Source organism: Scatophagus argus, chromosome 23, assembly GCF_020382885.2.
Source record: "Scatophagus argus isolate fScaArg1 chromosome 23, fScaArg1.pri, whole genome shotgun sequence".
Lineage (NCBI taxonomy): Eukaryota > Metazoa > Chordata > Actinopteri > Scatophagidae > Scatophagus > Scatophagus argus.
This window is the reverse complement of record NC_058515.1, coordinates 3,560,368-3,581,888: the sequence shown is the minus strand read 5'-3', so window position 1 is coordinate 3,581,888 and position 21,521 is coordinate 3,560,368. Positions and strand designations below refer to the sequence as shown.

Here is a 21,521-nt window from a genome sequence, read left to right as displayed (position 1 = left end):
TGACCAGGGCCCGGTGTGTGTATATCTGCTTGTTTGCATGTGGAAACTGTGTATATAATGCATATATAGGTATGTTTGTGCACAGGGAAATGACTTGCATGTGTAAATATTTGTGCGAGTTACACCTCCATTATCCTATGTCTAGATTATTGTACTGTATAAATATTCCATATGCATCAGCCATTTTTATTGCACTAAAAGTGTTTTATTGTCATATTTAGAATTCTAAATAAGGTATCTCCCCCAACAAAGGGAAAAATGAATTGCACAACATTGAACTCTGAAGGACTGGTGGACAGTGAAGTATTTAAGCCAGACTTCACCTGATTGTCTATGAGCTGAATGTTTGCATAAGAACTAAGATGAAAGCCTGGCAAAGCTTCACACAACAGGTGTAGCCTGGTCTGTGGGGAATATTGGCAAAGGTGGAGCTCTGCAAGAGATGCATTGAACACAAAAATAGTCACATTTATGCCAAAACTCATCCAACACCACACCAGTTTTGATTTCCAACATACTGTATTTGGGTATCTCCTCAATACTGAGCAAGTTATCAAGACTTCATGTTTTTCTGTTACTGTAGAGTTTCTGTGTCTGAAAATCACGACAGCTGACTCAAATGAATGATTTTTACTTTAACTTACTCCGATTGCAGTTACTGAGTGCTTTCAACTAGAACATTCGGTACAAAATAAAATTAGTGCTAACAAAAATAAAAACTTTTGTAGCTCTCTAAGATTTGATACCTTTCAAGCTTTGTCACAAGAGAGAGAATGAAAAGAATAAATGGGACAGTTTCCACTGCTGTGTGGATGTCGCCAAAGACTCTTAAACAGTTAGAGCAGAGCTTCTGTCAGGATCGTGCCAACATTCCCCGAGGGATGATGTGAGAAGAAATGGGTCGGTGGTGGCTCGCATGATCATGCAACTATCCTTAGGGTTGTTAGCTTCACATGGACAAGAAGTCAGGTCAGGGTGTATGAGGCTTGGTACAGATTGCTCTTTGAGTAAAGTTTCTCAGCTCTGTTGCAGCTGAGGCGAGCACTGTGAGCAAGAGAGTGATCCTTTTTTCCTGAGGGGAGAATAGAGGCAGATGGATGTCAAACTCGCAGTTAGAAGGAAAAAAAAAACATATTTTTGGATTGGAACTGGACTGGAGCTGGATGGTACATGTCATTTGTAAAACAATGTTGTGGCCAAATACAGCAAATATGTAGAGGAGATGCTGACTACAGCTGTGACAAAAATCATAATCCCAAATGCAGGTATAAATATAGACACACAAACATAGTCCAGATGAACACTGCAAGGACAGTTTTGCTGAATGTGGACAGCTGCACACGCAACTAGAATCCAACACACACACACACACACACACACAGCACTTGGAGCTCTAGTTATCTCTTGAGGCTTGTTATGTTTCCTCAGTGTCTTTGGGATTTAATAGTACCATCAGGCGCCAATACCCCCCTAATAAGTAGTGACACAATATATAGAGAATACACTCAAACTAAACATGCTAAACCTTCATAAACACACTATTGTGACAGGAGCAGGAAATGCTGCTTCCATCCGTGGCGGATGAGCGTCCCCAACTATACAGAAATAACTCAATGAATATTCAATTTGGCCAGGGAATATTCCAAATCTATTTACCCATAAGGGACACAGATGTGATTAAAAGAGTGGTTGATTAAACAAGTGTAAGCTCTCAAATTGTTCTCCAAATGCAATTCTTTTGGTCCCATAGTGTTACTGTGCGTTTTTTGATGTTTGTAATGACAATCAAGACAATGACACGATCTGTCGAGGAAGAACCTTACATGTGTATAAAACACCAGGCTGATGCTCATGATGTAAGCTTGTATATGTCTGCATATCAGAGGGAAGTTTTGCTTTACCCATGTAAATTTACAGCACATTGCACCAATCTATATGTGTATTTGAGCATGCCTCTTGTTTTTGAGCAGGATGTATGTTTCTTTTCACAGTTGCTGGTAATAAACCCTATGAATCAAGCCTGTTTATTTACAGTAGCATACGTATGTGTGCATGCCAGTGTGCATGCAAACACAAGAAGAACATGTGCAAACATGTAGATTGTGCTCTGTCACTCAGAGACCAAAATAAACTGGCCCTGGTTTTATCACTCCTACGGGCATGTTGTGCCTGCCGCGTAGAAGACATTTTGTCTCACAGTCTGACACACAGTTGGTCTTCATCAGACGCATACCCATAAAACTTCAGTCCTGCTGTCAGAAACAACAAAAACTAAGTTGTACATAGAAAAATATGACAATGTTTGTTTTCTTTTTCTTTTAGCAATATTTTTTTTACCAGTTGAAATAAATTGCAATGGATACATACTGCTGTATAAGTGAGAACACAATTGCTTTGTGATACTGTAGGATTACAATCTGAACTGTTTATCATCATAACCCTTCCATAGCTAAAATTAAAGGTCAGGTTAGTCAGTTAACCAGTATTCTATTTATTTATTTATTTATTTTTAAACCAAGAACGCCTGACATAATTAAATCTCTTCGGTCATGATGTATTTTGAAAACAAATGTCATCGGGCAATTTGCTGCAAACGACAGACTAGCCAAGAGATAAACAGAGCAGCCATTATGTTTGTTTCACTATTGTTTCACTCTGAAGCACACGCTCAAAACCCTGCTTAAAGTCATATCATCTATGTCAAACATGTCTTCCTTTCTTCTTCTTTCTTTCAATTTATTTATACAGTGCCCAATCACAACAACAGTTGCCTCATGACATTTCCAGTTAGAGCAGGCCTCGGTTCGTTGTGGGGGGCCATCTGCCTTGACCTTAGCATGCATGGATACATGTCTAGCTTTCAACAGTTGTGATATACATGTGACATTTTTGAAGAGTCTGTGGGTGTTGGTAACCTTTTTGTATGTTTTTCTTTTTATTTGTTTGTTTCTTTCTGCAATGATGCAATGGCCATTTTTTTTGTCATCAGCAAATTTTCTCCCAGTCTAAAACATGTAAATGCAGTGCATGAAGTTTAGTATTTTTCATATTTTTAAAATACAATGTCACAAGTTACAACGTTCCAAATTATATTCCCTTGCTTGCAATTATGGACATCACTACAATAACAGTAGCCCTGATATTTGCCTATCTCCTCTGTTTCTCACAGCTTTGTATGTCTCTGCTGTCCTCTCTCATCTTTCTCCATCAACATTGAGCCGGGCCTCTTCATAATTATGCAGCATTTGTTTTTCTCTGTCTTTATTTCTATATTTCTCCACATTTTTCACACTCCCTCCCCTGCATGTATGCTCGCGTCATTGTTGTTGTCACTTTAAATCCATGCAGGATAGCACAAGGGAGCATGAGCAGTGGTGAGCCTAGGTTTAATTGTAGACTGTTTGTGATGGAAATGAGAGAACACTCAAGAAATAATGGCCAGGGATTAGGCCGAGCCCCAGGGTCAAGACTTGCTATTCAGATAGCTATTGACTCTGCAGCACTCCACTCAGAATCACATTTGATTTAATGATGTGTGTGTATGAATATGTATGTCTATAGTGTGTAAGCAGCACAATGGAAGGGTGTGATATTTATGAAATATACTCTGTTGCTGATTGCTTAAAAAGTGTATGTGGATTACCGCTGCCTTTACTGGATATTAAACTGTTATGTTAAGGTTCAGTACACTGCTTGATATATGTATCGACATGAGTGAGAATGAGTAGATCAGAGATAAAAAATTAAAAAATGTTTAAAAAATCTTCCAAAGCTATTAACGGATTAAGTGTTGATTAACTTAATTTACAATGGATTACATTTTTATGCAGATATGAAATATTTTCATGTTCATTTATACGTTTTTTTGTGTGTGTTTCTTCCAGATCCCCACCTGCCACCATAATGATGGGACTAATACCTGCGTAAGACTTTGTGGTCTGTAAGTTTCAGTAGAAGAATGGCTTTACACTGAAACTGTGACCATAACGCATGCTCCAACTTACACCAGCAAGCTCTGATACCCTTCTACCCTACGGCTCCTTTACCCTTTTGCTCATTTTCTTTTGCTTGCGCTCCCTGTAAAGAAAGATCACTCTTAGACAATAACACTCCCCCTAAGTTTTTGGCAGCAGCTCAAATTTCCTGGAAATTGCCCTGAGACCTGGATTCTGGAGACGAAGATTCTATTTTCGGTCCAGGATAGACCAATAGGCTTTTGAAGAAACGGCTGTATTGAAATTATCATATTCCCCCCACTTTTACTATTCTGCTATTCCTAATTCCTTTCCTCCAAGTCCCAGAGGCACCAACTGATGGAGAGACGAAGAAGAGAGTCAGGATAAGGATAAGAATTAGTGCATCAGAGAGAACAGGAAAAAACTGCTGATTCATCTGGAAAATTGAAGTGGGACCCCTGTGAGGAATACTTTCCTCAGTAAGATTTATATTCCAGTAAAGTGTTATATATAATTGTTATTTACATTGAAAACTGTTAGCCACAGTGAAACTAGGTTTTATCTCTGTGGTTCATTAGAACTATAAGGCATCAAGAGAAGGCAAAACTTGGGAACTTTGAGCATGACAAGGGGGTTAAGATTTCCATGTTGGCCCTTGTGGCCCTTGGCCCTCTTCAGTGTGCTCACTACAGTGAAAATGCTGGAATTCGGTGGTGCACCTGGCCAGTGGGCACGCTATGGACGCTGGGAAGCTGGATCAGTAGGTGAGCTGAGCTTCAGTCTCAAGACCAACATCAGCAAAGCCTTGGTACTCTATCTGGATGATGGCGGCAACTGTGACTTCCTGGAGCTGCTGATTGCTGGTGGACGCCTCCAACTGCGCTTTGCCATCCACTGTGCTGAGCCAGCCACGTTGCACATGGAGACACGGGTGAATGATGACCGCTGGCACATGGTCTTGCTCACTCGCAACTTCCGTGAGACCCTCCTGATGGTCGATGGTGAGACAAAAGTGGCTGAGGTCAAATCCAAGAGGAAGGAGATGGCAGTTGTCAGTGACCTGTTTGTGGGTGGAATCCCGCCTGATGTGCGCCTCTCTGCTCTGACGTCTAGCACAGTGAAGTATGAGCCTCCCTTCCAGGGTTTGATCTCCAATCTGAAGGTGGGGGAAATGCCTCCGACCTTGTTAAATAGCCAAGGCATCCAGAGCGACCTGGAGTACCTCTGTACTAAACAGAACCCTTGCTTCAATGGAGGTTTTTGCTCTATTCAGTATGGAGAAGTTCACTGTGACTGTACCCACACCCGCTTCAAGGGGAAGTACTGCAAGGAAGGTAAGGAAGAATCTTTCTGTACCTGCTGTACTCTGCACAATACATAATCTTTTGAAGGTAAAGGTCCTCTGTTTCCTTTCTTACTTACTCTAACTCTCTATTTGAAATGTTGGGGATTTGACCCTTTGAGTCTTTTGGTTACTTTGTAGTAATTTTGACTCCTAAGGGGTGAATGCTGAGAGGTTCTGCTTATTAACATTAGTTGTACTGTTCTGTTGCATATGCATTATACTAAAATAGTCTCTTCTCGACCTTTTAAGACTTTTAAATAGAAGTCACAAGTGATTCATTTCTTTGACATGTAACAGTACAGTGTCAGTGTTGTAGTGGGGTTTAATAGTTGAAGAGTAGAATCAGAGAGAGCTAAGAAAAGGCAAGCATTTTGCTGTTTTCAGCCTTCTATTGTCAAAATCAAGAAGTTTCTTTGCTTGAGAGATTGTGTTGTTGAAGATAAACCACTCAGGGATTAGGTGACTTACACAACTTTAAGACATGGCACAGGTGCTATGCTGAATGTGACTGGGATTTAAAAAAAAAAAACAAAAAAACAATACTTAACATCAAAGGTGCTGAATATCTCACTAGAATATTCCAAATGCTAAATCACACATTGTTGGTCTTTCTTTCTTTCTTTCTTTCTCTCTTTTTATTCTTTCTAGCCTATTGTCTGTGGCATATACCCTGCTGTTGCGTTCATTTGCTCTTGGGATGTGCTCCTGAGCTGTCAGCTCATGTCAAACTCTGTTCTGTTTTACACCTCTGGCTCCCTTCTTCACTGACACATTCCATTTCCATATCTATGTTTTTTCCCTTTCTTTCACATTCATCCATCTCTCTGTTTCTCTCCGTCCCGCAGCATTTCCTTCACCCACCTCCTACATTCCCCTCTCAAGGCCATCTGGGCTTTCCATTTCTCTTTGCCTCCCTCACCCTTTCTGTCTCTCCTGAGTTCACTCCTTTACTCCACTTATCTCTCTTTCACCTTTAGCCACTGTCAGCACTTCCTACTCCTGCATCTCCTCCCTCTGCACTTATCTCCCTCCCTCTCTTTCTTCCAAACTGTCCGCCTCTCTGCACCTTGCTCGTGAATTATATCAGTCCATATGCATTCATCAGAACTCACTTGCTCTCTCTTGATCATTTGTAAAGGGTGGGGAAAACCCTTCATCCTACATTATCTCCAGTTTTTGCTGATACAATATGCACTGTTAATATGGCATAGCACCCTTCATAATAATCAATAAACTCAGTAGCTCCTGCATCCCTGTGTGATGAAATGACTTGTAATTACTGAATCTTGAAAAGGTATATAACTACTTTGCCAGCAGTTATGTGCCAATCGTTTGAAGTGTTGCATTTTTGTGGCACTCACAGATAAGCTTTGACAGCACCGCAAAAGACATGTAAATATTTTGTGACTATTTTGTTCAGATTTTTGTTGCAGTATTGCTTTTGATAGATCTGAAATAATAAGAATAAAATCAGCATGGAGCCATGATTTAGATCAAAGCCCTTAAGTTGTTTTGATGTAGAAAACTAGAACAGTCTTTAGCAGCTCGAGAAGCTGTATTGTTTCTTCACACAAAAGCAAAATCCTTCATTTCTTGTAGATGAGTTATTGCCGTTTATAGACCCTGTAGCACAACAGATGATGTCACTGCTGGACAGCCATGTAGGTCTGTCTGTCTCTCTCTTTCTTGCTTTCTCTCTCATATTTCTCAGTTCCTTTAATTCTTCAAGCTTTCTCTCTCTGTGTGCTCTGTGTCAGATTGCTGTGTGGTTGCTGGAAGCAGATACCGCTGCCTAGCTCTTGGCTAAATTGAGAGCAGAATACCAATGCAGTTCTACAGTGACTGCAGGAAACATTTGTCCTTTTGAAATGGAGTACTAGAGAGAGAGAGAGAGAGAGAGAGAGGCAGAGAATAGAGATGGGGTAAAGAGGAGAGAAACGGTGCAAGAGGATATCGGGTTGATCAACTGTGAGAAATGTAGAGAAGTGCATGAACAAGAAGGCCGGCATGAAGATATTCATTTGCGCAGTGTTAATTTATTTTCAGAGATGTTCTTTGGATTGAGGACTGTTAATTGGGTCATTATGGCTGACTGCCAGTGCAGTGGGGTATTTATTCCTTTTAACTAACACATGGGTGGGAACGTAAAGGTCTCTCTCTCTCTTTTAGCTGGTTTTAACATACTTTAGAAGTCTGGACTAACTAATCCATGTCTCGCTGTGTTAGCTCTGTGGTGAAGGGGCCATGTCAAAGGAAAGCTTATTTTTGAAGGGTTGGTGCCTGCTCACTTCAGAGAGGAAGAACGGATCATTTCATGGGAACATTTTTAATGATGATATGCGGCACTTCCAATATATTCATGTGTCTTGTTCTAGTTGATTCATGATGCCCTGCTTGATCATTTAGGCATTTAGGTGACACTCTTCTTTACAGAGATTTATAGTCAGTAAAGAGTAAGCTTGAATTCCAAGACCACTAACACCACAAACAGCCAGAAGAATGCAGCGCAAACAGTTCTGTACGTTATTTTCATGACAATGCAGTAAAGATTTATCATGTTTACTGAGGATGAAACTCAGACAAGCATGAAAAATTAACATGAAAGGGTATGTTCACCCACGTTACAGAAAGATTTTCCTGCTTACTTATAGTGGAATCTACCCATAAGAAAAGTAATCTTACAGTAATTTTACAGTACAACAGAGTGAAACTTGCTCTGTGTATTTAACTAATGAGTAGCAGGGGGCAGCCACCTTACAGCGTTTCAGGACAGACACGGTGAGAACATGCATACTCCACACAACCCAGGACTTTATTGCTGTGAGGCGACAGTGTTACACCAATGCTGTGAGCAAAATATTAGCATATTGAATTAAATAATTTGCATGACCAAATTACACAGGAGGTAAGATAGATTTGAGGTAAAATCCTTGATTCAACTGACCTTTAAAGGGACCTACTCTCTAAAAACTTTTATTTCACATACACAGATGAAAAGCTCCAATATTGTAGTAGATATATTTATGGATGTAGCAGTTATTAAGGATTCTGTTGAATTTAGAAACATCATAATACTACATTGATAGATTTGTTGCAATATTTGTCTGAAATTGATCCATCAGTTCAAACATGCACGAGGAGCAGCTCATTAGCTGAGAAACTGTGAATGTGAAAACACAACAAAACACCCACTTGTGGGTGGAAAAGAAGAACTGGGATGTTAATCACCAAAACAATAGCTAATGGGCCTCTCCAAAAATAAACAAATAAAACATGTGTGCCTAATAATTAAACAAACCAGGACAAGCAAAAGGTATCTTTGCTTCAAAAAGAACCAAAGAAAGGGCTTTTAAGAGAAAAGAGGCTAAATGTATATATTAATATAATTTGATTAAAATCCTGTTATATCCTATGCGTGATTCCATTGAAAAAAAAAAAAGACTTAGACTGTGATGCCAAAATATGTAACGTTTTTGAACAGTGTTTTGACACTTAAGTCCCTAGAGGGTACAAACTTTATTACTAGAGATGGATGACAATGACTGATAATTTGATTACAAATACAAGCAAATGAAAAAATATATAGTGTATGTCAAGTACAACATCAACATTATCAACAGTGAGTATGACAAGGCAATGAGAGAGAGTGTAGTGATCAGAGAAACTGTTGATTTTCTCTTTACTGATTGCTGCTCTATGCTCATGAATACAAGACTTTGGAAATAGCAGGCTTTGATGTACACATTAGAGCATACCAAGAAAGAATAGAATTTGACACAAAGAAGCTGCTTTCAAGTCAGCCTGATGCATAGATGGAAAGGAAAAGAAGCAAACTTTTAACCACGTGATCTTAACATTGTGTTACGTAAAATTTCTCAAAAGATGAAAATCGAGCAAACACGTTTTGACAGCCTGGATTGCATTTTGGACAAAATGATTGAAAAAGGAGCTTTTACCAACAAATCTCTAATACACTGCGAAAACATTGGCTTTCAGATTTTAGAAATTTCTAACTCTGAATGCCAGCTCAAAGTGGAGTCAGTAAAATCTGAAAATTCAGTATGACAGCTAAAGCTTTGTAATTTAAGGAAGTTGTGCCATCTCATTTCCCTCAAGTGTTTTTTTTTTTTTTCTTTAATCCCACAGATCCCTTTGTAGAATTCTCCTGTTGCAATCATTTGAATACCAGTGATTTCACTCAGCTGTTAGCAGCCTTCATCCATGTCTGGCACTCACAGCTTTTAGGATTTTTGTTCATTTACGCTAATCATGATGAAATTTTGATTTTACTGCACAAATATAATTGAATGCTGACAAAGAAGTAAACACGATACCTGGAACATTTCTAATATGTGCACCTTCCATTTCATAATCATAGATTCTGTTCCAAATAGCTTGCATTTTGAAGTATTTATGGGCAAGCTTTTTTCCATTAGGGGTTGTAATTAAACGTGCTCTGTGCCTCTGTGGGCTATTGTTTTTATAATTGACGTTGACCCTAGCATTGTTCTCTTTTAACCCCAGAATGGCAGTGCAGGGAAAGACAGCCATGAGCTCTCGTATCAGGGTAATTAGAGGTTAAATTAATTTGTGAAAATGACTGCTGTGATATTAACACATTCATTTACACAACAAACTCTAAACTCTGTTTTCATAATGCGCCTCACTTTATCGCTATTTATCATGTTATTTTATTTCTCAATAGCCCTTCATTTGCCAAAAACACCTGACTTAACAAATGAAAACTGTTAGAAATTGTAACTGCACAGTAGTCAGCCACTTTATTAGAATTTAATGAAAATAACAACTTCATCTGGCTAAGGGAACATGGGATGAATGGTTTCTTGAGGATAAATTTCTTTCTGGGGAGAAACTGGACTTTAAATCAGAGCCAAAAATAATCATGTATTGAATTAATGCACTCACCGATAAATTTAATTACTTTCATATTGATTTTTGAAGGTCAGATGTGGGTGATTTCCAGTGTGATTGAAATTTATTCCGTTAAAGGTATACTGTGCCGGCTTTTCCTGAAAGAAAAAAAACATCTTTTTTCAGTTCTCACCAGAAATGTGCGGTGGTGTTTATATCTGTACATAACAGACAACCTGCCCTCCTCCTGTGTTTTCTTATTTTCTCATTTATTATTTTTTTGATGATGCTGGAGAAACATGGTTGATAAATGTCATTTCCATTTCATAGCAACCCTAAACAATTCAGTCAATTAACCCAAAATATCGGTGTTTGACAACCTGGGAATGAGACTCAACAATCTTTCTCTCTTTCTGCACATTTGAATGGTGTGTCGACAAATCCTGTATTGTATGCCTTTGAAGAGCAGCTTAATACAAGGCAGAAAACTTTGTTCTGCTACTCCTCTGGTTAAGCATTTCATTTCACGGATGGATATTTGAAATGTGTGTTGTACCCAACGCTGATGCCATTGGGTCCAGGTGTACACTTGTGCATAATTGCAACAATGTGAGAAGTCAAAACACAGGAGGTCAGCAAGGACAGCGTTCTTAGGGGGTGACAAATTACTTTTTTTTTTGTTAATTTTGTTAAGTTATAGAGGCTTGTGTACACATGAAGTTTGAGTTTTAGAATGTCAGGGGAAACTGATGATTGATGAGAAAATTGGATGATTAAAGTTTGATTGGAAAATTGTTATCTGCCCACGTTTGTTGCCTGTTCTCTGGCAGTGGAATAAACACTATATCACCATTTAGAGGGGTAAAAGGCTGATGGAGCGACCCTTTTCCAGTTGGCACCACCTTTTAGAGAAGTGTTCAAAAACAGCTGCTTAGTTCATTAGTGCTCACTACCCTCCCATTGACTTTCATCATCACTTTTTATCATATATTTAGGAAAAAAAGCAGAAACCTGCGTCCCTAAGGAGTCCTGTAGTTAACCTGCCTGCACCCTGCATGTCAAGGAGCTAGACTCCACCGGGCCCTTAAAGAAAGATGCTGTGACCTCAGGCGAACCTCTACTGTATCTGCAGAGGCAGGAAGGGAGAGGAAGAGGGAGAAAGAGAAAGAGAAAGAGAGAGTCCTTTTTATAGCCTGTGGAGATATTTTAACACAGTCTGCCATGAACAGATGCTATTTTGCCCGACAGGCTAGAGTAATCTGGGTTTATCAGCTGTTGTAATTCATGAACGATAAGGACTCAACACCCATCTTAACACTACAACCCCCATGAACTTGGCATTTTATATGCTGCAGCTCGCTGTCATTTTTAGTTAATGCCTTGAACATTGTTCTTTATACTAAATTGTTTTGGGCTAGCTCAAATGTGATGATGAAATAACTTTACTTTTTTCTTGGCTCAAGTTGTGAGATAGGAAACTCTTACACACCCAAGTGTTTTTTCCTACAGCCCCACAACGGTAAGATGATTTTATACAATGTATGTAATACAAATCATTTGAACATTTGTCTTATGAAATTACATCGCACATAGTAAAAGTGGTCTGTAAAATACTTTTATTTTTTTCCTGTGAATGTCGTAATTCCGCTAATTCCTGTAAATAAGCACAACTACCAGTGGCACAAAATCTGGCCTATATTTCACGGTTGTATAATTTGTCATTTATAAATAATTTTCCTTGAACCCCTTTTCTTCCCATTAGAAATACGTCAAAAGGTTTCCCGCCTTTATGGAAGCTGATTGGTATTTATAATTAGTTTTTTTCATTTCACCCTTCACAGTTACTTGCAATCCTGAAAGTTTTAGTTGTATTTCTACTGAATGAATATCACTTTTTTTGTAGAACAAATTAAACTAATGTTAATGCCTATTAGAAGTTAAGTTACAATAGTACTTTAGATGAGTTTTAGTGGGATGGTAGGGACAGGATGGCGATGGAACGGGGCTGGGGCAAAGAGCAAAGGACATCAAGGAGAGTCCATCCATCCATCCATCCATTTTCTATACCGCTTATCCGTCCGGGTCCCGGGGGAGCTGGAGCCTATCCCAGCTGACTACAGGCGAGCGGTGGGGTACACCCTGGACTGGTCGCCAGTCAATCGCAGGGTCATCAAGGAGAGTCATACATCATCTCCCTGTATGTATACATAAATAAGTTTGGTCCTAATCAGGAGGCTGTTCTCCATAAGGCTGTCTTGTCTGTTCTCTATAACATCATCAGCAAAACATCTGACTGACAGAATTGAAGTCATGTCTTTTTGCCTTCACCATTCAGATCCACTGATAAAGTCTAATGAAGCCCTCCATGCTTCAAATCATCATTGGATCTGATTGCTGAGATTTTGTTGCTGCTGTGCAACAGCTCTTCCTCTGCTGCTGTGTGCTGTTGGGAATTGGTGATTGTAAGGTAGCTGTCGTTATCTTTCTATCATTATGGCTCTTTTCCTCTCTTCCTCCAGTTACCCAATAAGCAATTCCCTCAATTTCATTTTGTGTTGCTTGAGGTAACGTAGAGGCACAGATGAGCAGACTGCAGAAATATTTTACTAAGGTGTATTGTTTGATGTTTCAGTGGTACGGTTTTTCCCCTCAAGTCACAGCAGCAATAAAAAACACAACAGTTTAGTGTTCTTATCCAAAGAGCGTTAGTCAATGTTAGTTAATATATAGGATAAATAAGAGCAGAATGCCAGAATGTTACATCACAGTTTAGATTGGAAAAAAAGGAATGCAGATAATTGCTCAAGTAGGAGAAATTAATCAGTATGCAATGTCAATGCCAATTTAGTATATCCTAGATTAAAATGTATTACAAAGTACAAATAGTAGTTAGTAGTTAGGCACACATCCATTATTAGCCGTCTTTAAAGCAGTACAGATTAATTTGCTTTGTAAATCACACTTTACTCGAGCTGATCCCCTTGATTGAAGGACTGAACCAAATTTAGTTTTCCAGGCTAAAGGCAAATTTGGCCATTGGTAAACCATCAATATCCCTCTTGGACTGCATTTTACTTCATCAGTCTTTGTATTAGAGCTGGGGCCTATCTAATCTAGCATCTGTTTCGGATTCAGAGCCTAACGTAATTCACCCATTTCATTTCAGATTGATTTCACAATCCACATACCAAATTTTTAAAATTTTATTTAATTTTCTTTTTTTTTTGACACAACACCAAATACTGGGGTCAACAATGCCATGTGCAGTTTAACTAATATTAAACATCTCTGGAGTGCTACTTCAGAGTGTTTTTCCCTTTGAAACTAGCTGTTGAACAAGGGTTCAGCTGTGATCATATCCCATTCATAAGCTTGGTAATCCTTGGTAAAGCTTGGTAAATTCTGTATCAACAGATATCCAAATTCAAAATTAGAATGAGGAAAAAAGTGCATTGGTTGATATCTGTTTTGTATCAACAGCTCTGGAATAAATATCTACTTTATTTATCTCATCTCATCTATCTCATCTGTCTCTTTATCTCAGCTGATCTACGTTTTCCGCTTACTCTTTACACACTTCCCAATCACTTGTTTTTTTCTTTCTACTCTAAAGTGTGCAGTCATGGCTTTTTGATGAGCTGAGCAATCCCAAATTCAAAGGACACATGCTCTTGGGCACTGATTCAGTCTTTTCCATAACCTGGTTTTCGTTGCATTCAAAAAACAAATACAAAAAAAAAATAGATTAAAAAGAATACAATAACAACCGCTCCAGACGGGAAATTTCTTAAATCTCTAATCCCCTAATACTTGCCCTTTTTGTGTACAGTATGAATATTTTCATGCAGACTGCTTCTCCCTGTGGAAGTGGAACGCAAGCATTAATGGATATTTGTTGATAAGGTGCCTGACTCAAAGAAGTCAGTGAGTGTTAACCACATAAAAAAGAAAACAAAAAAAAGAAACCCATTTGTTTTGACTTGTATGATGCAATGAGGTGGTGGTGTAGAATGTAGGTGGGCTGGGTGCAATCAAGCGAATGGCTTCCAAGGAGGATGTCAATCTAATGTTTTCTTTCCAGCACTTTCTTCACCTCTTTGTCAGGTGAGTCTTTACTGGCTCGAAGGTCCCTGCCAGCATGATCGGCCGTCACATGCAATTAAAGCTTGCTCTCTACCCCTGCTGTCACTCTACAAGTGGAAAAGTGAGCGAGAGGTCTGGCTCACACACCCCTGCCACATGTCACTTGCTATCCTTTTCCATTACGGTTAAGCTGTAGGAGAAACAGTAGGCACAAAACAAAACAAACAAACATTCTCTGTGAAGTTAACCTATCAAAATCTTTATAGCAACATCATTACCTTATTGCAATAATTAAGTACATATTAAGACCATAATATACAGCATTTACAGATGAGACGTTATTGGTAATTTGCACATATTTTTATAAATTTATAAAAAATTTTTTATGAGAATCAACATGTGTCTAATTATAATACATGCTTTACAACACACAGCTAGAATTCATTTGACAGTTTTTCTAATGCAGCAACAAATCAATAAGGGATTCTCTGATGCTGTGCAGCATCACTACCCTAATGCACTCACATCAATGGCTTTAAATGACATATACATAGATTTTTGAGAGTCCAATGCAGAACTTATGCTATTAGGCTTGATTTTTTTTATTTATTTATTTATTTTGTAACCTTCAAGGCCACCTGACTATTTGTGTACGTTGTTAATTAGTAGACAGGCGGCTCCCCAGGGGCTGCAGTCACCCGACAGGGGGGTACCATCAGCCACACAGTCAGACATGCAGTATTCTATTTCAATATCTGCAACCGCCTTTAGCCTTTTGCGGAGAAATGTTTACTCATGCAACTTTGTGTTTAATTGAAGTTAGTTTCGAGCTGTGGATTGTACCTATTTTTCCTCTATGGCAGGAATGAATCAGTATTGTAAATCATTTTAGAATTATTAACATTTTAAAGTGTGGCAGTAACACACTGCCTCTCACTCAAGCCTCAGTCAGATAGTCAGTAGCGTTGTTTCTTCTCTGATAATAGTCATTGAAGTAGCCATGAAAGAAACAAACATGAATGCTAGCAATCCATTTCTGTCTCTCACCAAACTTCACAGTGGATATTGTACATTTCATGTTTACAGTATGTTGAAGCCTATATGAAACATTTAGCCTATTGATTGCATCGTATTGCTCCAACCATTTTTTTATATTCCAGTCATGTACTTGTGTCCACTCTGTATCTTAACTGCTCTAGCACGTAAATGTTTCCACTGTATTGAATGCTTTCACCTAACATTGAATACGCTGCTTTTGATCAGATTTTAAAAGGCTTGGTTTAGAGCAAGTTGATTACCACTTTTGTAAAAATAGTGGTCAAATGTCGTCAGTGAAATTAAATGGCTGTAGAAGTTGGTACAACAGGCCCCTATAGACATTATGTTTCATAATGTAAAAACAAATTATTTCACACAAATATGATTTACAGAGAGTTGAGAATAGATGCTCCATTAAATCATCAATAATGCCATTACTGGCATTAAATTGGTAAAAAAAAAAAAAAAATATGTCCAGTTTGGCCACATTCTGCCATTCCATCAAAGTTTCACTTAAAAAAACACAGACAGAAGTTTCATGATGTACTTTAATTAGTGTTAAACATTGCGGAATTTTAACAAATTAACTTTGTTTGTATTTTGTGGTCCCAACTTGAGTTAGTCATGCTGTTTCTTTAAGGCAACTGCACTCTAGACTTCAAGGAAGCAATGGGTGGGTCAACAAGCAACTAAAACTGCTTACCTTGGCCTAACAGTTTTCCTCTATAACCAAGCTGGTGAAAATCAGGTGACCCCCTGTGGTCCTGTCCCGGATAACTTGTTTGTGCATTGTGCATTGAGTCATAAACGAGATACATGGGGAGGCAGGACAAGGGTTGGGGGAAACAGACAGCAGGGTGAAAAGGCGTCAAAGCAGGGAATGGTGTTTGGATCACAAGACGTTGCTATCAACACAGACTGTGGGAAAACCCTTACCATTCCACAGTGCCTCTTCCTGGGATTGCACTTCAATCAAACACCTGCCATCTGAGCTTCAAAAGCGGACTGTAATACCCCCTCCCTTTGCCAGCCAAACCCCTGCCACTGTAATATGACAATATTGATATGTGTAGTGAAGTTCTGATACCTCCTGTTGTGTCCAATAGCCTAGACTGAGTGTGTGACTTGATCTACTGTGGACACAGGTGCACAATATCCTGCTCTAAACTGCGAGACTCAGATTGGCCTTTGGAAATTACCTAAAGGAGTTAAGGTGTCATCAGTGCTGATTTTTGTATAAACATGGCGGCATTCATTATTATTTTATGACTCCCCTGTGCACCAGGCTTGTACTATGACATTTATATATTTATTTAGCCTTCCAAACAGACGGGACCACCTATGGAGTTATTACAGCTCCGGCAACACCAAATTACTAGGAAATGAGGTCTGATTGCTGATGTGCCTGCTGCTGTAATGCCATCACTCAAGTTGCAAGCTGTTTGTGCTTGTGGCTCATCAGAGCTCTCCCGCTTAGATGCTGAGTGAGACTTGACGACATCGAGGATAAAACTTCAGATTTTATTTTTACACTTCTTCCAATTTGCTTGAACATTTTTAATGCAATAACTAAACATATGGAAGAGCTGTAATAATCTGACACAGCCTATCTATTCCCGTAAGAGTGTGAAGAAGAAAGTGAGAGAATCGAGGGAAAAAAAACGTGATAAATGTGACACGATTCCCTTCCCGACTAAGCTGCGATTAAACTTCGCAAGGCAATATCCTGTTGCTAATTTCCCAGTATCATTTTATACAGCAATACAATTCATAACAATCAAAATAGCCAAACTTCTTTGAGCTGGATGGCTGAAACAAGCAAATGGTGCCAGCAACTCAAAGGTTAGCAGACTCATTAGTAATACAGCAGAGAAGAGAACGTGTGTTAAGTTTAAACGGTGTGAAAGACTTTGTGACTAATCAGTCGTTTTATCTCAAGCTAACATTTGCACGTGTATTCTTATAGAATGTTTTTATTGCATTGTGCGGTTGAACGCAGCAGCTCCCTTAAATCAAGACACTTTCTTCTGTGGGGGACAATAAGGATGGAGCTTTAAATGGAGTTATGAGAATTAGTTGGGAAAATTGTCCTTGTAGAGCACGCAGAGAGTGCGTGGATGTAGAGAGGGTACTTTGGCTTTTTGGTGGAGAGAGAGAGACTGCAAGACATAACAGTGTAACAGCAGCAGTGACAAAATTGTCCAGCGCCTTAAGAATAGGCTTATGTCTTTGATGGATTGCCCAGGGTGATATTTGTCAGGGAAAATGGAACAGCTTCAGGGGCACACTCTGAGTGCTGGGGGGGCAGCACATGGTGACGCCAGCCTGTAGATTGTGTGTTGCCGAAGAATTGCAATCGGGGTACGTGGGTCTGTGGCATCGGTGGCGGGGTGTTTCGCCTGATATCTCAATATCTCACAGGCAGGCTGACAGATGGTATGGGAATATTCACAAAAAAGGAAACAACAAAGAAAGATACAATAGGATTGACTCTCAGTGTGTGTGTTTCACCTTTTTTTTCCTTTGTACTTCCTAGACCACTGACAAAACAAATGTTTTACCACATAAGCATGGACCTTTATGACAGTTTTCAGTTTCATCAGTGTCAATATGATAATGTGATACAAGAAAACAGACTTTAGTTTCACATTCTGAAATGATCATTGTAATTATTCAATCTCGCCGTGCTTTTGGAGCAGTCATCACAATATAGCGCCGCATTTATTCACAGCCATCCTTCCCAGCAAAAGGACTTAATCACACATTTCCATAAACACACAAACACATTGACACGCATCCTCTGGCGTCACTGCTCACAAGCCGAACAGAGAAGGTAAATATTGACTCACAGTCTTCTCATTAAAGAGCTTTTTGACTATCGGAGCCTAAAAAGGACATATAGTACATTAATTGCAAATGGTAGAATGCCAGTGGCAGTGTGTGCTAGTGATAATCGTCACCCTTTATCTTCTCCTCTCTCCCCTGTGCAGGCCTATTGCCAAGGGATAACTGAGACCGAAGGGGGGAATCAGATTAGAGGTCATCCCGGATGTTGGGACTTACACGATTTCACTGTAAATGCAGGAAACACAGTTCATATGAAAATAGGGTTAATCTTGTTAAGCCAGGAGTGCATGCCAAGTTTACACAATGAGCACAGCTTCTAGTCCCATTTTCTCTGCCAGTTGTTGTCTCTGTACTCCAGTAAGCCATGCATTCTTTTTTTTTAAATCATCTTTACAGCTCAAAGTTAAAACACCCCCCCACCCCCCAAAATGGATGTTGTTTATAGCCTTCCTTTAATTGAGGTGCATAGCAACAAAGTCATGCAAAGTCACCAGTATCAACTGTTAATTGTGGATAATTGTAAAAATGAAACTGCATAGTTAAAGACTTAGCTCATGAATACAGAGGACAAGAACAAGAGCAAAGAGGGCAAAGACAGTTAAGACAAAAGAAGTCACATTTCCAAAGAAAATTGTTCTGCTGTTCACATATCTGATCAAGCCTAAAGATGCTATTACTCTATTGTCACTGGAGCTGTTCTACCTAGCTTTGAAGATGCACTGACCTTTTCAACACTTTACCACATCAGGACTATTACATGCCGACAGTTCACCTCGTCCTTTTCCTTGTGAGAGGATAATACTAGCTTCCCTTTTTATTGTGATGAAACGGCAGAGCTTGCTTTAGTGTGATTTCATTTCCTCTGCTCTTGGAGCTTCTATAGGCAGAAGTCCTGACAGTCACATTACCTGAAAGCAATCACCAGGAACGACCATTGCTTCAGTGTGTGATTGAATACCAATAAATCTGACCCTCTTTATTTCCTCTGGAACAAAGAATAGTGGAGAGGTGCCAGCTTGTACAGACAAGAGAGTGGATTATCTTCCCTAGTGGACTTTTTGCTACGTGATCCTGCGTCACAACGCAGAGCTTTCATCACATATGTAGTTGAAGAGATTAATTGAAGTTCATATTATATTATTATATTATATGTAATCCATATAATACAATACATTTATATTACTTCAGCCATTCAGATTGTCTCTTTTTTTAACTGTTTGACTAGGGATCTCATGCTCTTTTCTTTGACTTTACTTTGCCAGGGGAGGAGGCAAGAGCACTGAAATCATGGTGACTCATAACTTCTGTAGTGTGCCTCCCACTGGAGCTCCTGTCCCAGCCATCTTGATTCAGCACAATTTTTTTGTGTCTTTCATCGTTACCACAGAGTGTTGATCTTGACTTATGTGTACAAGAAGCTGAGACACTCACCATCTGCATCACTCTGCCCCCCTGAGTTTCAAAGTCTAAACCATGATGCAAGTATCTCAAAATGGCTTCCTGGATGATTTTTAGAATACGGGCAGATGGGGGTTAGGATTAATTCCAAGTTTTATTTGTACTGCTAATGACAAAGAGACTGTTTTGATCCTTTAAGAGAGGAGAGCAATTTTGAAGTGAGCAGGCAAGATTTGTACCAAAAATAAGCATAAATCCATGATACTTCCATGGCAACAAGACACAATGGTCACACCCACTTTGCCAGTAATGAATGATAAACCTGGTATTATCCTTTTATCCTCTCCCACAGGGGTGTTAATGTTGAGCTATGACTGCTGGATGTGTGACACAATTGTCACATGAATTAACATAGTGTCTTTATTTTATTCACACACAATGATGCATGCACAGACAAACCTTGCCCTAAACTGGACTCAGATGAGCTGTATGGATCTGTTTACTCCATCTGTCTTCAGCTAGGTTACTACTGTGATATGGCCTGGTTTTTCGGTGATGTGTGCGGTGCTGTGTCTGTGTGTTTGTCGTTACACCGCGCAGGTGGTGGGCAGCAGGGACGGGAGCAGGCCAGTGAGCAGGTAGAATACCACTGAGGTGGAAATAACAGTCTGGACTCCTCCGCTGCTTGAAGAGACCTGGCGTGAAATGCTGAAGGTAGTGCTGACCGCACACTGTTGCTCCCCCTGTGCTGGACAAAATCTGGTACAGGTACATCCATGTGGCCTTGTATATCTGGGCTACACGAGTGTATTCAACAAAGAACTCATAGTAACAAAAGATAACCTGTCCTAAGTAATATGGAATGGATTTAATCAAATCAGGGGTTGGCTGGAAGTTAAACATCAGTCTACAAACTTGTGGTATGACTTGCAAAATAATGTAGTGGCAGGACCACTACATTGATTTTGCGCCTCCACTCCGCTTAATGGATAATTAGTGTTGACAAAACATTATTTAGCAATTAATTATTGAGAGAACAGACATTGCGCTGCCTTTTAAAATTTGATCGCTGTGTCCACGAAGCTCCATTGTTCTAATGCCTTCAGCTGTTGCCACTGACCAAAGCTGGCACACAATGCAGGGCTGTGAGCCCACCTGCTGTTTCACCCACATCCTAAATATCCAGGTGTCATTTCCAAAAGCAATCATAAGCTCATAATCGTCCAGTCGTGGCAGTCTCAACCTCTGTGATCACACCAAGCACTAGTAGCAGAAGGATGAAGAAAGGCAGCAAAAGTGAAAAAAATCAAAAATGCTTATCAGCCGGTATAAGCCTTAAATTCTAACAACGTTTGCCCGAGGTGCCGTAGCTGGTGAAACATGTACTATACGCTTGACTCTGTCTGACCTGCATACATGAGTGATCAAGCTTTTTGGACTGTAAAAGTGGCTATGCGGTGGAGGAGGCATATAAAGGGAACCAGTCAACTCCTTTCTATTCTGTATCCTCCAAAGCCCTTTTTTTTGTTCAGAGGTTTTTGGCAGCGAGCTTCAAATCCAGCCAGCTTTCCCCGCAGTGATTTTTCTGTGACACATCAGTAGCTCACAGGGTCGCTCAACTCTCTCATCTTAGTGTTTAGGGGGGGCCAGTGAGAGCCAACGCTAGGCATCCTAAAAGGCCTGCCTTTGTTTCAAGCCGTCACATCAGAGGCAGTTCTAGTCAGCAAATAAGTCCATTTTCCCTGCCAAACAGACTGATCGACAGACAGGCAGGCAGGGATGTGGGATATGATCTAAATACTGTCCTTCTAGTCTTCAGTAGTTCTTTTACTTCAGCACCAGATCAAGTCAGCAAACTGTCCATGTTATGTTGGTGTTGAAAAGATGCATATGCAAATTCAAGACTCAAGATTTTGACGTAAAAGTACAGATGAAATTGGCATGCGTTATTATGGAGCAGAATAATTTGGTGAGCTAAAGCA

At 39.6% G+C, this 21,521-nt stretch overlaps 1 protein-coding gene across 13 annotated transcripts in view; it reads left to right on the top strand.

Annotated features, from left to right (window-relative positions):
* Positions 1 to 21,521, top strand: part of nrxn2b (neurexin 2b) — a 584,209-nt gene that overhangs the window by 67,406 nt on the left and 495,282 nt on the right. For all 13 annotated transcript variants that reach the window (XM_046380508.1, XM_046380512.1, XM_046380507.1 and 10 more), the window contains exon 2: positions 3,885 to 5,290. In XM_046380508.1, coding sequence (XP_046236464.1) covers positions 4,579 to 5,290 — 712 coding nt within the window. In that variant the 5' untranslated portion in view covers positions 3,885 to 4,578. The remainder of the gene's footprint in view (positions 1 to 3,884; positions 5,291 to 21,521) is intronic.